This window comes from Leptosomus discolor, chromosome 27 (assembly GCF_034619465.1).
Source record: "Leptosomus discolor isolate bLepDis1 chromosome 27, bLepDis1.hap2, whole genome shotgun sequence".
In the NCBI taxonomy this organism is placed as follows: domain Eukaryota; kingdom Metazoa; phylum Chordata; class Aves; order Leptosomiformes; family Leptosomidae; genus Leptosomus; species Leptosomus discolor.
The window spans coordinates 3,207,247-3,224,291 of record NC_141417.1 but is presented as its reverse complement, the minus strand read 5'-3'; the positions used below and the strand labels follow the sequence as shown (position 1 = coordinate 3,224,291).

The 17,045-nt window shown below is 52.2% G+C and overlaps 1 protein-coding gene across 1 annotated transcript in view; it reads left to right on the top strand.

Moving 5' to 3' along the window:
• Positions 1-8,420: 8,420 nt before the first annotated feature.
• LOC147413516 (axonemal central pair apparatus protein HYDIN-like) overlaps positions 8,421-17,045 on the top strand; it is a 69,222-nt gene continuing 60,597 nt past the window's right edge. Inside the window, exons 1-4 of the mRNA XM_086478741.1 lie at positions 8,421-8,513; positions 9,663-9,788; positions 11,443-11,562; positions 14,957-15,091. Coding sequence (XP_086334867.1) covers positions 8,421-8,513; positions 9,663-9,788; positions 11,443-11,562; positions 14,957-15,091 — 474 coding nt within the window. The remainder of the gene's footprint in view (positions 8,514-9,662; positions 9,789-11,442; positions 11,563-14,956; positions 15,092-17,045) is intronic.

The following is a 17,045-nucleotide window of genomic DNA, read 5'->3' as shown; positions in this document are numbered from 1 at the left end:
AAATAAAACCAGCTCCTCCTTTCCCAGCGCTGCTGCTGAACACCCTGTGGTGCTTCGTAGCTGCTGGGATTGTGCCAGGGGCTCCTGTGGGCTCATGTTGGAACCCGTGTCATGGGCTGGGTTTGTCCCTTCCCCGTGTCCCACTGACAACCGTTGTTTTTTCTAATCTTCCTCTGCCAGGCTTCAAATCACAGACGCAGATGTTGGTGTTTGACAGTCCCCTGCAGGAGAGGGGTGAGAGCTGCTGGGGCTGTGAACGCCCGACTCGCTGTGAAGCCGGGAGCCAAGGAGCCTCGTCCTGCTGCAAATGGAGCTGCCAAGTGATGCCAGAAGCTGCAAATGCCAGCCAAGCTGCTGTGGCCCGGCTTAAGCAGGTGAAGGTGTTTTTCTTGGCCTGGAGCAGTTGGAAGGGAGGACCGCTTGTGGCGTTCAGCGTGGCCCTCGGAGCTGCCCACCGAAGGGTCTTGCTGGGCTGGGGGTGCTCAGGTATCGCCGCGGTTTTAAATGCGCGTGGTGCCGAGGAGCAGAGAGCTGCCGTGTGCTCAGGCTCTGAAGGATGTCCTATGCCTTGGGTGGAGGAAGGGAGGGCCTGGTGCTCCCCAGCCTGTGGTGCCCCATGGCACTGGGTGGGATGGAGAATGCCCCGGCAGGACCCTGCCAGATGAAAAGAGCTGGGTGTGAAGGAGGAGAGACTGACCCCTGCTCTGCCTCTGTGACTGTGAAAGACCACTAAGCCCTCGTCCTACCGTGTGGTGGTACTGCAGCATGTTTCTGTCCTCAGTATCATGGGGGTTTAGATGGTTTTTAGCTGCCAGGGGAAACATGAGGCCGAGACAGTTGGGATCAAGGGAGTCTCAGCCCCAGGAACAACTGTCGAACCATGCGGTAACTGCGTAGGTGATCAGTGCCCTTGGCGTCTGTCAGCTTTCCTGTTTAGGCTGAGGTGCCATTGCTGAGTCAGGCCTGAACCTCCATGCAAAATCTACCCATCTTCCTGTGGCATTGTCTCCTGGCAATCACAGCCTCAGTTACTGCCTTGCTAACCTCTATGTCAGAGATTCCCCTTGAAGCGTGAGTAATGTCTTGAAGCTTATAAATTTTCTTCTGTATTTACACAAAGACAACTGGCTGGATTAAATGGTTTCATAGTATTAAGGAAAAAGAAAACCTAGGAGGCATTACACTTGCTGGGGCCAAGGACTTGACTTTGTTTTAAAAAGCAGTGGGGAAAAACCAATTTACGCTTTTTGGATTTCATGGCTGCACAGTTAATGTCAGGGTCTCCAAAAATGTGGGCATTTGAAATATTGTCTTGATTTAGAAAAGGAGTAGCGAAGCAGTTCAGGAGTTGGAAGTGAGATATAAGATAAGCAAAAAGTGAGGAAATAAAATTGGTTCCTGTCATGGGAATAAAAAGGGAGAAAGCAAACGCAGGGCTGTTTGTTGAGGTCTATGTTATCCAAAACTGTCAGTGTTCCCCCCTGCAATATGGGATTGCATTGCTCAGAGGAAGGCAGGGGAAACGTGGTTAAATGAGCCAACTTTATTTTCCTTCCTTCTGAGAAGAAAACCAATACGAACCCTGCTTGGATTGAAGAGGACTACGGGCTGCCTATTGTGACGTCATGATTGTGACTTCATCAAGTTGCAGCTGGGTAAGTGATCTCGCCGCAGTCACTCCCCGCAGTCGCTCGGTAGGAAGCGTTCTGATAGCAGCTCAAGTGACTGGAGTGTCGCTGTCAGTCCCTTCTTTAACCGAGCGCTGGGCTAACCTGGGAGCAGTGAATGCTCCCATCTGCTCGTGTGAGCTGCCTGTGCCAGCGCTTCCCTCCTCTCGCTGAATCCTCGTTGCAGCCCTTGTCTTTGCCTTTGCTGCAGCTCCGTGTCCTCTGCAAGACCCAGTGAGCCCAGTTACTCTGTGGGTTTGATCTGGTGAGTGCAGCAATGATGACAGGAAAGATGTTTCAACCCCCCCGGGGGCTCTGGTTTTGGTGTTCAGAAGGAGACAGTGCCTGTGCTGTCAGGTCTCACCTCAGAGCCTGCAGCAGGGCTTTTGAGGACGCTGGCTGATAGTGCTCTGTGTCCTTCTAGCACTGCAGCAAAGGAGAGGTTAATAATGCAACATGCCTGCCTGCTGCCCTGGGCTCTATGCTCCTTGGGGTCTGCGAGGGGGATGGGAGCTGGGTAAACTGCCTTTCCCAGGGGAAGGGGGAAGGATTTTCAGCCCTGTAGAGCAGCTCCCTCCATGAACTAGCGGTACCTGTGCCTCTGAAGAGAGCAGGGCCAACAGCCTGGGTTGGTCAGACCCTGCTAGGGTGGAGAAGGGTGTCTTGTCTGAAGTGCTGCGGTGGCTGGCTGGCTTCTGCCTGGGCTGTGCGCAAGTGTGATCCCCTCTGCGCTTCCCGGGGCCTGGCCGCAGGCTGTGCTGCTTGGAATGTGTCCTTGGAGTCAGAAGGGCAGGCAGCCAGGTGAGAGGGAGTGTGATGGGGCATGATGGCTCCGAGCTGGGCTTGATGGTGACCGTTGGATGTGGTGAAGGAAAAGAGAGGGGAGCTCTTGGGGCAGAGAGGGTGTTGGCGAGGGAACTTGTTGGTCCCTGAGGAGGGTGCAGGGGTGGGTATGTACAGCCCCAGGAATGGAGAGGGGGCAGTGATGTCAACCCTGTACCTCCCCTGAGCCCATGGTCCTGAGCATGTGTGACGGTGTGAAATTCAGCTTCTGGGCTCACTTTTGGAAAGTGTGGGTCTCCCCTGGGGCGGTGGCTGACGCTTCCTTTTGTGGCTGGCTTGCAAGCTGCCTTGGGACTGATCAGCCCTGTCCTGAGGAAGAAGCCTGGAAGAGGCTTGGTCTTCTCTCCACTTCCCTGTCTCAGCTACACCTGTGTACCTGGGCAGCAAGGTCTGTGAGAGGGACGGTCTGTCTTAGGACTTTTCCATCTCCAAGCAGGGTGAAGCCCAGCACTGGGTCAGAAAGTGGCGGCTGCAGTCCTCTGCATCCTGCAGGGTGTCCTGAACAGGGTGAGCCTTGCCCGAAGGCTTGCTCTTGCCCGGGAACACAATGCCGCCCTCCCAAGTGAAGTGCGTTAGTGACTGTGGGTCTTCTCGGGTCTGCTTATTTAGGCAGGAGCCTTTTTGTTGGAGAGGACTTGTGGGGAAGATGAACAGAGGACCTGTTCTTCTAGATCATCATGTCACATTTTGCAGTCCCATGGCGTTTGCCCAAGGGTTGGAGGTGTCCTGGACTGATTCTTAATGAAATGCTGGTGATGCTCACTACGAAGCAGGAATTAATCTCCAGATAATCCCATTTGGAAGTGCTCTTGTTTGCCATCTTAGGCAACTTCATTTTTCCCCTGTGGTGGAAACTGCTGGCTGTTTTCCTCCTTGCAGCAGCATCTCTGGCCTTGAAATGAACATGAGGGATCTGAGCAAACCTCAGCAAGCACTGACTCGCTTTAGTGTCAGGCCCTGCACAAGAGCCCTGGGCAGAGGCAGTCAGGTGGAATCCGTCTGGGTGAGCAGAGCAGAGGTGGCTGGAGCTGAGAGCCCATCCGGAGCTCCTCAGTGAGGGCAGGAGGGGGAGTCTGGGCTCAGGGAAGAGGTTAGAGCTGTGTCTGCTGGGCTGTGCTGATCAGGGTTTATTTATTGCAGTGCTTCCCTGAGAATGACAAGGTCGGTTGTGCTGGTTTGTGCATCGGTGTCAGCCTGTGCTGGGAGCCCTGCCAGGGGCAGGCTGGGAGGTGGGGGTGCCAGCAAGGCAGGTGAGCTGGTTGAAGTGGGATCCAGGTTACGCCAAAGTGTGCAGGAGAGGAAAGCAGACAGTCCCTTTGAGGGCAGCGCTGGCACCTGTGGGTTGTGTGTGACTCGATTTTTAGGTTCCATGGACATAGTGGGTGTTTCCCGGCGGTGTGCGGGTCTTTCCTGACCAGTCCAGGGTGCTGGCTCGCTTTCTGGGAGCCGGGAGCCCCCCTGCGGGTTCTGCCGGGAGTTTCTCCGCCGCTGCTCGGTGTCGGGCTGCCCCGGGCAGGGCTGTGGCTGGGCTGCAGCCGCAGGGTGTGTTGGAGGCAGTGTCCTCGCTGGGCGCTTCCCCCGCGCTGCTGGGAGTGCTGGGAGGGGAGGCCCTGTTGGGCGGGCGGCTGCAGTGCCCGTGCCCCGACAGCCGGGGGGGGCAGCTGGTTGGGGGGCCCGGGGCAGCCCCGAGGGGGCAGGAGCTCCCTGCTGAGGCTGTCGGGGGCCGTTGGGCAGCCTGGGCTCCTGCCGCGCTCCCGGGTCTGCCCCTCCGCCGAGCTGGGGCAGGGGGCCCGCCGGCAGCCCCCGCTCCTCTGCGGGCCGGAGCAGCCCTGTCCCCCGTCGCCATGGCAGTGTTTGGGCCGGCCCTGTTGCCGTGGGAACGGGGGCAGCGGCCTGGCTGGCTGCAGGGCCCAGTGTGAGTGTGCCCGGGCAGACTGGGAGAGGAGGGGGGCACTGGGGAGACCCAGAGTAAATAAAAAAGGAGTTGCAAAGTTGCAAAGCCGGGATAGCAGAGAGCAGATGCTGGGGGAAGCAGCTGGGAAAGGGAAAGTAGTAATAGTAAACTGTAAATACTTAAGGCGGGAGCCACAGTTGTAAATTACAGTGTGTAGAAGTGGGGAAGCTCCATCAGACCCTTGAAGGGGAGCTTGGTCCATCTCACTGTCAGCTGACAGCTGATGTTCATGAAAAGAAATATCAGGAAGGTATAACACCAGGCTCCTATTAATTTTCTCAGCTATGGTAGAGCTTTTGTATTACAGTGCAGGATGACAGTACCTAAGTGATAAAATACAGAAGGACTGGAATATAAAGGTAAGATGGCAGGTGGGACTTCCTGGGTAGCAAGAGTTGATTTAGAAAGCCCTCAGCCACTTAGCAGTGGGCTGGAGGGGCAAGAGATTAGTCCTGGAAATTCTGCTTTTCCATTCCTGGCTTCCTTGAGATGCTCTTTCTATGGTGATTGCAGCTAAGGAGGGGATTTCTAGGCAAGAAATGTGATCTTGCTACTTAAGCCTGAACAGGGCAAAATGATTTAACTGAACAAAATTGTTCACATAGCACCCTGATTCTCACGTTTAACAGATCTCCTGTCTTAGTCTTCCAGCAAAGTGTACTAGAAAGGCAAATTAACCAATTACTCCAGAGAGAGATGGTTTGTCTTTGCAGAAGGAAGAAGAAAGAGGGTTTATGGTGTACACTGAGGCAAGATTCAGCCACCAGTCTGTGCTCCTACAGAAAAGCTGAGTCGAGCGTACTGTGGTGCAGAGTGTGCCGATATACACCCAGCCTTTAAGTTCGGAGGGCAATCGGTTGGTATCAGAGCAGCTCTAAGGCTGGTGCTGCTGCTTGAGCCCAAGAGACGTGGGATCCCTTGAAATGAGGGCACTGGCACGTGGCATAGTGCCAGCCACAGGATCTGTGTAGACACAAAGCTGTGCCTTTACATGGAATTCCCTTTTTTTAATTAATGTCTGTTAAGAAATTTGCTGTGTATTCTTGATTTCCTGTCTTTTTCAGCCCAGTGTCCTCAGACAGCTGCTCAGTTGTATTTTAGAGAAGGAAGCTGTTGGACATGTGCACAAAGGGAGTGGGACGCTTTAGGGCCGTATCCAAGTGCTCGTATCAGCTTCTTCCCCGGCCGCCAGCCCAGTGACAGTTATTGCTGCACCGGTGGGTGCACGGTCACACCCGTGGTTCCCTGGCCTGCTCCTGTCCCTCCCAGCTGTTCACAGCCACCAAATAGCCCCTGGGGGTTCAGGAAGCAATGCTGGGCGCTACACATTGTGTAGTGGCTCCTCCCAGAGAAGTATGAATTACGTGTCCTGAGGTGGTGTGTGGCCACTGGGCAGGATGGAGGCAGTTTTGTTGGCAGGAGGGCCAAGAGCCGGGAGGCAGCAGCTCTGTGATACTCGGCAGGATTTAACTATGTACCTGGTCTAAGAGCAGGTCTGGGGAGGTAGAAGGGCTTTTAATGCCTTGTAAAATTGCTGTGGAGCTTGCAGGGGTGGTAGAGTCTTCTAGCTGAGCTGTAGATACTGGAGTAAAGGGAGCCTTGGGGAGGAGGCTGAAGCTTGGATGTCCTTGGTGATCTTCAGCTTGGCACCCTGCTCTGCCACATCTGGGTTTCTGTGACATGTCAGGAATTTCTGCCCCAGCCCTGGGCGTATTTCTTCATTGCTTTTCTAGGTGGTGTTAGCTGTTGTGTCCTGGCCCAGCTGGTTCCTCTGCCCAGGCTCAGGGCATTCATGCTCTGAACCGAAACCTGAGGTGCCAGAGCTGTCTGTGCCCTGAGCCTGGAGTAGATGGGGATTTCTAGTCCTTCCTTAATTTCGGGGCGGGGCGGGGGGGGGGGCGGTGGAGGGCTGTCTGAGGTGGGGAAGATGGAGATCTCCCCCCACCAGACAGGGGTGCTGGGCTGGAGGCGTGCTGTCTTGTGGGTGCTGTTTTGTCCTGCCTCTGCAGAGAGATGGGTCTGACTTGGTAGTTCTGCGCCTTTCCTTCTAATGTGGGAGGCTGATCCCTGGAGGCTCTAGGGCAGTGGGGCTGTGGGAGAGCCTTACTCCAGGGCTAGAGGGTAGGGGAAGCTGTAAGACTGGGATGGGGGGCGTGAAGGTTGGAAACCCTCTGGAAATAAGCATTGTGGGCATGATGAACAGGATGAATTTCAAGTGAAGTGAAATTGCAGTTAGAAAATTGGAACAAATCATCCAGTTATTCTCAAGACCCAGTAATAAAACGCTGAAATCCAGATTAATGTTGTATCATCCCCATTAGATTTGTCTCTTGAAAAAGAGTTACTTCCAGCTTTAAATCCTAGCTCTTGCTGCAGCAGGTCCTAGTATCCGTAGGACAGTGCTGTGCTCTTGTTTCTTGCAAGAACTAAAGGAAACGGCAACCTTGTTGTTCCCTGAAACTCTAAAGGCCCAGTACCACAACCACGTGCAGTACTGTAGCTGTTTTGGGAGGAAAGGAGTGAAGTTGCTGCTTTGCGTGCAGGATGTGGGTGAGACTTGAGGGGAAGGGAATGGTCATCTTTGTGTAGATGACGTCTTGCTGTACACAGCAAGTCCGCACAAAAAATGATGAGGAAAGAATGGAAGCAGGAGGGAATGTGATCTGTGATTTTACTCAATGTCAAGATCTAAAAAAATTCTAGAGTAGAGCTGGGATTGAGAGCACTGGTCTGTCAAGTCCCAGAAAAGTGGGCAAATCCATCCGTTCCCTGGTCCAGTTAGCCAGAAGGAGAGGGGAAATGATTTCTTGTCCAAAGTAGTGCTTAGTAAATGCTGAACATGTTTATATCTTTGATTTTTGTTGGTGCTTGAGACCTGCTTTCTGGAGTTGTCTTCTTGCCCTTTCTTGCACCCCCACTTTGTGTGACACAACAAAGGGAGGCGGTCTGCAGGCTGGTGATTGGAAGAAGAGTGGCCCTTGGACCTGTTACCCCATGCTACTTGTAGGATAAGAATGCTGGAGAACTGCCATTAGGATAAAGCCTGAAGTGGCCCTGTTTTCACGTGTGTTGCATTTCTATTCGAGCTAGTTGCTCAGGTTCCTTCAATGGTTTCATGCTGCTGGTACAGGCTCTGTAATGCCTGTAGGGAGCCTTGAGTTTGGGTGTTAATAAGTGAAAATTAGGGCCCTTGTTCTCCGTGGAGCAATGGTCTTGGGCACTGTGGTAATTTCATGCCTGGCAGGAGCCATATTTGCTGGATAATTTTTGTAACTTTAAACAACCAAGTTAGCCTTGAGAAACTCTAGTTCTTCATCAGAGTATTGAACTCGATGCTCCATTAGTGAGAAACATCCCCAGGGTTCTTGCACAAAGGGTGGACATTTTGGTTTGCAAAGCAGGAAAGTGGTCTGATTTTGTTAGTGCTCGAGGCAGCAGCAGTTGCTGGGGTTAAGGTTGTTCACAACAGTCTGAGCACTTAGTAGGGTCAGGCAGAAAGTCAGGTCAGCTGCTCTTGCAAAGTGAAGCAGCTGAGTGACACCTTGCTTCTGTTCCCACCAAAAGAGTAGTAGAGGACAGTTTGGATATTAGAGATTTGGATAATCATTCCAGTAAATGGAGTTCCAAAAGTAATGAAAGTGTGGGGAGAAATGCCAGCAGGCGCTGGGGTGGGTGTGTGGCCTGTGGGACTGCACGCACAGCAGCAGGCTGTTTTGGCTCGGAATGTTTGTTCTGGGGTTTTACTTGTATGAATTTTAACTCTGCCACTTGCTATGGTCTGATCCTGAAGCAGGGTGGGGAGGCCTGAACGTTCTGCGCTTATGAAGGATGCCCCAGCCTGGAGACACAGGCGTATCCTTTGGGTCTGCCGTGAAGGGGACTCTGGATTGTCAAAGTCCCTTTGTTGCTTCTTCCAGGTGAGCTGAGACATGGCTGCTGCCAGGATCCGTCGCTCCATGGGGTCCTCCAGAACGGCCAATGGATTCCAGAGCAAAGTGGTAGCACCTTGCAATCCGAAGCTGGTCAGAGAGGCAGAGGAGCCTGTAACTGTAAGTACCTGCTGAGGCCAGGTAGGAGCTGGTTAAGGCTGGAAACTGCCCGTGTTTCCCTCCTCTGCCGGCCCCCCCTGTTGTGAAGCAGCATCGCGAAGCCAGCCACCCCCTCCCCATCTCTTTGCTGCCATGCTGCTGTTGGAGGTGGCTGCCATGGTGCAGTGGGGGATGGACTGTGTGCTGCTTGAGAGAAAGTCCAGAGTCTTGCCTGGATGTGCCGCCGGAGCGGAGTTAAACGGATGTACTGGGCATTGCACTGGAATGGCTGAAGCACGAGCGTGTCCTTCTCTCCATCCTCTTGGCGTGGGCAGTGGTATTTTCTGTTGGGCAGGCGCATTTGCCAGTGCTGCTCTGAGCATAGCTGCCATCCAGGCAGCTGGGCATGTGGTGGGCTGCTCCAACTCTGCCTGAAGACTTGACACCTGCTGCTCCCAGATAGAACAGGCTGCAAACCAGTTGTTTGTAGCTTGTGTTCTTTGTGGAGCCCCGATCCAGCCCTGCAAAGAGCAGTGGAGTCAGGGCAATTCCTCCTTCCCTTCCACAAATGTCCCCTTTGCTGACTGGAGCTCACTTGACTGGAGATGACCTAGTGCTGAGGCTCTGTCCAGGAGGTATCTGTGTATACTTTTGTGGAGGGGTCTGTGAGGCCGGAACAGAGATAGAGCAAGTGCTAATTAAAAAGAGAGAACTAAAACTCGGACCCATTCCTTTCCACCTCCGTCTTGGCACAACACTGCTGTTCTGCTTTCCTCTGAGGCACCCAGCAGAGACGTCTCCATACGCGTGTTGGCATTGTGCAAGGGTGGAGTTGGGGGATTTCTGATAACTCCTCCCCACTCTTTTCAAAGGTCATTGGCTCGATCCAGCAAAACTAAAGAGGAAACCAGTGCCTGAAGAGCAGAAATCCCCAAAATGTCACACCAAATCATGAAGAAGCTAATGGGACAGAGCCACTTGGTTATGGCATGTGTATTCTGCTCTATATCATTAATTTACTGATGTTAAATATTTCAGCAGGTGACGTAGGGTTCTTCCAGGACTATGCGAGTGGCTGTGATCCCAAATTTTTCATCAGTGGCACTTGACGAGAAAAGCCTTCCTGAACAAAGGCATTTCTGTACATCTTGCTGGTGTTTTGCATTTCAGCTGACTCCCTCTGCCTTCCTGAAGGAGATGTCTCTCACCACCAAGCAGAGGCTGGCCAGCACTCGGGAGATGAGGCGGCCCCGGATTATCCATCTTCTAGACAGAAGTGAAACCTTTCATCCAAAGGTAGCCTTTTCCTGCCCTTTTCCTTGCTGTTTGATGTGACATGTGAAGAGGAGGCGTGCTTGTGACAGCCTTGCCTCCAGCTTATCTGAATACCTCAGTGACTAGGTCCTGCTGTCCTTTCAAACCGCTGGTGGTGGTGGAGTTCCTTCTGCTGGGGGAAAGGTAAAACATTTTTCCCTGGTGAGAGGTTGAAGTCCTGATCTGCACTAAGCCGATGTAAATACCCTCCGCTGAAGCTGGTGGGTTTTGCTGGAGTTTAGCTGATGTTGCTGACAGCACGATCCTGGGGGAAGGCTGGGGCGGGACACGAGGGCATGAGCTTGCCGTGTTCCATCCTGCTGAAATAGCCGCCTCTTGCTTTGGTGTAGTCACTGTCAAATGCTTGGGGTCACAGGACTCCCTGGGTGGTGGCAGCATTGGCCTTTGCAGGCTGAGGGCCTGTGGTGTTTACTCAGGATTTAACAAAACTAGTTGCATTAGTGCTTTGGGTTGGAACAACGTGTGGGACCCGTACAGGGTGTTGGATTTTGCAGGCTGCCAGGTATAGCGGGGAATTGCCCCGGGCAGAGAGGAGTGGAGGTGCTTTATCTGGGTCCATGTTTGCTCTGATGTATGTTTAAAGCTGCTTTTCTTGCAGAACTGCTCAGTGTAACACAGTCCAAGTGGGTAGGTCACCGAGGTAGGCTGTTGAGTGGAAAATTGCCAGCAAGAGACCTGTAACCAATTGGTTCAGGATTGCCCTGGTCAGCACGGGAGGTTGGGAGGGCATCAGATGAGGGCACAAATAACTGGCGGTGTGCTGCAGCTGCTGGCTTCAGTGTGACAGTGACTTCTGTGGAGAGGCAGGAGACCTGCCTGTGCCTTTCGAGGGGGGACAGTGCAGCTGAGGGGAGACAAAGCAGGGAGGATTTTTCTCAACGTAACGCCTCTGCTCTGTAAGCATTTGCTGATTGTGTGTATTTTCAGCATGCTTCCGCAGTGGTGTTAAATAAAGCAGCAATAACAGAATACAATAGCAGATCCATTTAAAGCTCATGGAAACAGGAGATACCAAGTCCAGTCTTACTCAGGTTGGCCAGTAATGCTGAGAAAAGAGCTGAGCCCTGTCAGCATCCAGCATTCACCTCGCTTGTCTTTCCTAGTTAGTGTGTTACTTTTTTTTTTTGCCTTACCTCCTCTGGTACTGTTCTCTTCTTCCTGGTTTCCAATATCCAAAAAGATATTGGGGATGTGTGGGACTCGGTCTCTCTGTCTCAAAGATTACCCCCAAATTGTCTCCCATGGAGTCTCCTGTAAATTCTTGGGTTTCACTTGCTCCATGAGTGCTCACGGCTCTGGCAGCAAGTGCTCTGGAGCTGTGTGACCACATTAGCGCAGAGCTCTGCTGGAGGTAAGTGCTGCCTTCCATTTTGGAGACGGAAACCTGGCGAAACCCCTACCAAAAGAGCTTCTTAGCTTGAGCGTGCTCAACGTGGTCCAGAAACCTGATCAGCTCAGAACACAGGTGGGTGAGCTGCCGCTTCCCTGGTGTGAGCTGGGCAGACGTAGTCACCCAGAGACTATACTTCCCTGGAGATCAAGGTAGTGTAGGATTCTCCTTCATGAATCTTTCTGCCAGCAACTGAACTCTCACTGCTCTGTCTTGCATCTCCAGTTCTCAGCAGTTGACCCGGAACAGAGCTCATTTCAGCCATTCCCATCAGAGGTGGTATTCCAGAGCTACGTCCCCCATGAGGTCTACGAAGTGCCCCTGGTTCTGAGGAACAAGGACAAGGTAAGTGCTGGGAGGCGGAGGTCTAGCACTGTGTTGGAAGAGGAGAGCAGTGCAGTTCCCGTGGTGTACGGCATAGCAAGGTACCTGCTGCAGCACAGCGCATCCAGAATGGAATGTCTTCCACCTTTATTTTGCAAGATGGTGGAAATCTTCCCATAGTGGGGATTCTCCGTCTGATTTTGGCCAGGCGTTGGTGGTATCTTAGCCAAAGGAGCTTTTCTAGTCAGCATCCTTCCCCTTGAAAGCCCTGGATTGATGGGGTGTTGAGGGCTGTACAGTTCTACCTGCTCTTGTGCTTTACCTCAAGTGTGCACCACGTGCTGGTGGCTCCTTGGTTAATCTCGGTTTCTGGCAGGACATCTCTGCCTCTCCCAGCCTGTTGAGCTGCCTCTGTGCAGCTTCCTGTCAAAGCACAGGGGCTGAGTCTTCTCAGCTTCCTGATGGAAAGAGTTCTAGTTAGTGGCATCAGCACTCCAGGAAAGGTGTTTTGAAAGAGCGGTGGGGAAAGACTGATTCAGCAGCAGCGGTGGGAGGCCTTTAGGTGCCACTTGAGGTTCCTGCTAAGCTTAATTCAGTTCTGCTCAGGTTGTTCTAAGCCAACGTGGCTCTCTGCTTTCCCTTTGGAGAGCCACAGCCCATCCAGAGTAATGTGCTCTTGAAGGTCTGCACCTTAAAATGATTCGTTTTGTCAAGTAGAGATTTCCCAAGAAAGCTGAGAAGGGAAAAGATGAAAAATGTCAGCAAATTTGTTCCTCTGTAAATAGGAAAACGGAGACCTTTAGAATTTCAGCAGGGGAAGCATTTCCTCAAGTGGGGCCTGCGCCAAGAGCAACTGGTGGGAAAAGACAGGAGGGAGGAAAGGAGCCGAGTTAAAAAGTGCTCTGGGAGAGAACATTGTGTGCGCAAGGGTTTGTCTTGAACAGTCAGGGTACTGGAAGCAGAGAAAGGTCAGAAGAAGAAAGGTGTAATTAAAGATACTGTTTGTAAGGAAGAAGAAGAGGTATACATGAGAGGAGGGCAAGATGGGGAGATGGACTTGTACCTGAGAGCCGGTGCATGGACCCCCTCTCCAAATCTGCCTGTTGGGGGAAACAACCAAGTGGACAAAAAAAAGCTGTCAGGGCATATTGCAGGTGGAGAAACAGCAAGAGAAGTCAAAGTAGCTTCTGAGAGAACAGATTTTGACAGGGAGACGGTTGAAAATGGGAGACCCTTTGGCAAGGAAGGATGCAGGTGTGGTCCCTCCGTTATTCCTGGAGAGTCCTGTGCCGTTCCTGGCCCGGTGTTCAGCCTGGGAACATCAGAAAGGTGCAGCATGGATGCCCGTGCCCAAGGGATACCATTCGAGTGGTCCAGACTGATCCTGGGCACTCTTTCCTGTAGGTATCCTCTTTTCCAATTAAAATGTGCCTCAGTTTTCCTTTTCCTATGGCTCTGCTTTATTCCCACTAAGTCTTTTGGCTTCAGATGCTCCGTTATCCATGTGACACTTCAAAATGTCTGACTTTGCCTGTTGGCTGGTACTTGGCAAACAGTTCATTTGCTCTCTTCACGCTTCCTCAAGTGGAAAAGAACCTGTGCCTCAACATTTCTGCTGTTCCCAGTAAAAAAAAAAAAATCAACTTGTCGAGCTGCACCTTGGGGTTTGTCTGCCCTGTAAAGGGGAAGCAGTGTGGGACCTGTTGATTTTTTTCAAAGTGAATTAGTTTTGAAGCTAGTAAGACCTCAACCATTGGACAGCAGTGGGGTAAAAGTAAGATCAGTTCTAAGGGAAATCCTTGGCATGTCTAAGTACACAAAGATAGAGGTGATAATGCCAAGAGAGGTTTTTGTATTCTAATTTTGTTGGCTTTTGGTAATATCCTGGAGAAAAGCAACGTTGTGCTCTGTCTCAAAGTTTTCTCACCCGTTTCCCAGATTCCTCTGAATACTGACTTCTACTACGAGGTTGTCTGCTCCATAAAAATCTGGCTAACAGCGAAGTGTATTCCAAACAGAGGCTCTGGAGTCATTCCAATACAGAAGTGTTTCGCCATATGCTTACTGCTCTTACCTGTGTGTTGAAAAATGGCTTCTCTATCTTCAGGCTGCTCCTCGCCACCCTCAGAGATGATCTGGGTGGCTTTTGCTGAAGGTCTTGGCCACGTGTGCTCATCTCCCAAGGGACTTGGTGACCAAAACATTTGTCTGCAGAGTGAAATTGGCTCCTGGAACACACTGCCCTGGAACTTTTGCTGGGAGCAAAGGGCGTTTGGAGAGTTCAGGACTGCCTTGGCCGTGGGTTGTCAGGCTCGGATGAGTGGTGCAGAATGAACCTCCATTTTTCCCAAGCCTTGGGTGGGTTTGTTTCTCATCAAAGCTGCCTGTCAGTCAAAATTGCCTGTTTTAGCCGTTCTGAGATGAGATTTGGTACTCCGGGGTTGGCATCTGTGTGCTAGAAAATGCCTCTTTGCTCTCTTTGTGCTCGTGGTATCCCAGAGGGCAGAAACCTGCAGCAGGGTGCCTGCAGGGACTGCTGGGTGTGGGGAGGAATACCCCTAAATCTGGCTTGCCTGCACTGGCAGCTGCCTGGCTACAATCGCCAGGCAGCAAGAGCCTCTGGAGAGCAGAGACTGGCTTTTCATAACGAAACCCCACTGTGAGTCAGTGCTGGTCCTGTCTTTCAAGGCAGAAAATGCCTTTGAAGCCCGTAATTGGTAGGCACAGCTTGGGGGGTCCTCTGGCTTCCCATCCTTTTGGCAAGTTGACTGCTCTGATCTTCTGCATCAACCTGTCCTTGAGAGTGTCTTGCTTCTCCCTTGCTTCTTTACAGCCCCCTTTAAGTTCTCTTGGCCATCTTGTTTCTGGGGTCGTCTCTTTGCCTTCCTGTGTTCCTCCTCTTGCTCTTCAGGTTTGCTTTTATTCCCAGTAAGGCCACAATATCTGGGATCTCTGTCTCTTACTGGTCTGCCTGCATGACTCTAGCCCTGCAGCTTGACTGTCACACTCCAACCCAGTAGGTTAGAAGTGAATTTCTTCCTTGTCCCAGTATAACAAACACTATTTTGCCTTCAGATAATACATTCTCCCTCTGGAGGCATGACTGCATGGATGCGTGCAGGCAGAAACAAGCAGGTTCTTTGGGCTTGGTGAATACGGGGATGACTTGATTCAGGTTCTATATCTGCGTACTGCCGGTGTCTTACCTGCTTGGGGAGTCCTTCACAGCAGGGCACAGAACTCTTTTGGCCAGGCAGAAGGGATTCAGGTCCACCCTTGTGTATTATGTGCGTGTACCTCTGGAGCTAAAAGTGCTTGGGAGGGGTGGCTAAGGAAGGATGTCACCAGGGCAAGGCCAGGTCTCTTCTCATGTTTCCGCGAGTGGCAAAATCTTAGTTTCATGTCTTTCCTGCAGGTTTCTCGGCTGCTGAAGGTCGTCTTGGAGAGCTCCCCTTATTTCAAGTTGATCGGCGCCAATAACGTGTGCCGTAAGGTAGCCCCTGGCATGCTTTCAACGTTCCGCATCGTTTTCATCCCTGACGAGAACAAGGTAAGGCTGGAGGTCCCCGGAGACTGGTGCCTTCAGCGGACGGTGACCCTGGGGGGTTGGATTTGGAAGAGGGCAGCTGGTGTGGGCTTTTGGGAACTCTCCTGGTTGCAGGGGCTCGCGCTGGAGCTGGAACTGGGAGAAACTCTTTCCCCATGGTGAAGATTATGCTCCCGTAAGCTGAAGGCTCTTACATGCTTCAGACTGTTTTTATCTTCAGTGCTGGAACATTTACTGTCTGTTGGCTTCAGGCGTGAGAGTCCACTGTCTGCGGTGGAGCAGCCTCTCAAGATGTTGGTTTCTAGTATCTGTCCCTTGCTGCATAGGTATGGGTTTGCTCCACTACCTATAAATACAAAAGTCTGTTTAAAAGCGACCAGTTACTTGGAGGACCCAAAGCGAGCCTGGCGAGATTGAGGACCACTACCTCTGCAAACTGGAGTCACCTTAGTGTATGTCATGTTGGACACAGTAGTGAGAGAGCAGAACATGAACAGTGTCCTTTTTCTTGCACACTGGGATAGCCCACCCCTTGCTGTGAGGTCTGCTGCAGGCTGTGGTCGGGCAGGCTGCAGCTCCTCACACCCTGGCATTGCGTGGTGCTGCGAGCCACTGCGGTGGGGACTGACGGGCTGTGCTTTCCCTGCCTGCGCTTTCTTGAGCGCTTGCGAGGGAAGATGCACACGGAACAGTAGGAAAAGGGCAGGGAGGGGTGTTGATAAGATGTTTAGCCATCTCTCTACTCACTGGTAGGGGTTTAATTATTCTGGAAAATCCTAGAGGAACAAATAGATCCAGAGAGCTTTTCTCTCTTCCCATCTGGCAACCACTTGCCTGCCTCACCCTGGGCTGGAGCGAAGATGATGCTTTTTCCTACCCTCTGTTTTCAGGCCTTGCAGCTGTGCTGTCCCTGAGGGCACTTGCCTGCCTGCGATCCAGCTGGGAGTCTGGGCGAGAGGGTGGGCTGTGCACACAGCAGGGAGCCAGCCTGGCACAGGCACGCTGAGCTCTGGGTGTCTGTAACTCAGCCGGAGGTTGGTGTGCTGCAGGTGACTGTGAGACCTCTGCCTGAAAGAGCACGGCTAGAAATGAAGGGGCAGGTACAGTCTGCAGGCAGACACGTCACCCCAGAGCCTGGGGGGTGCCTGGGTCCTCACGCCTGGCGTTGTGGTTGCTCTGCCGACAGGCCCCTATTCCGTGCCCAACACGTCGTGCTGCTGCTCGGAGGTTTGACCACCAGTGCTGTGGCCCTGGCCAGTCTGATTGTCAGTGCTGTGATGGGAAGGGTCAGTGCTCTTATCTGGAGGCTTGTTAGTACAGAAGGATTTAGTACATGGCATGGGAGGGAGGAAGCGTCGCAGGGAAACAAAGGCAGGTTGATTCCTTCCACCAGCATCCTGCTACCACTCAGCGTGACTTTGTTGGAGAGGCAGGTCAGGGGATAGCTTTGAGCCAGCAGATGTTTCTGCCCTGGGCCAGAGGTGCAAGATTTCTTTGGGTGGACCTGTTTTCTCATCTTTCGGTTGCTGCTTGATTTTAGTTTAGCGCTGTGTCCTACCCTCAGACAGCATGGATATAGAGAACTGGAGAGGAAATGCCCTGTGGTGCCTAGCTCCCCATGCTGGTGAAAGAATATGTTCCTTTGGAGGGACTGAGAAATTATTTAACGTCATTAATATTTAGGGTAAAAATGATGTTGGCCGAGGGCAGTTCTCCCAACTACCCAAGTGACAAAAGAGCTTAATCTCGCTGAGGTAGGTTTTGCAAAGGATCCTGGTGCCTTTAAAATGGGATTTATTAGCATTAATTAGTGTCCATTTTTGGGGTGGAAGAGGTAAATTGGTGCCCATGAAGGGCAAAGTGCTGCTCTTCAAGTTCAGAGAGGCAGCAGAGCAACACATGACCATCACCACAGACAGAAGCAGGGCGAGAGAACCCCGAAGAGCACTAGTGTCCC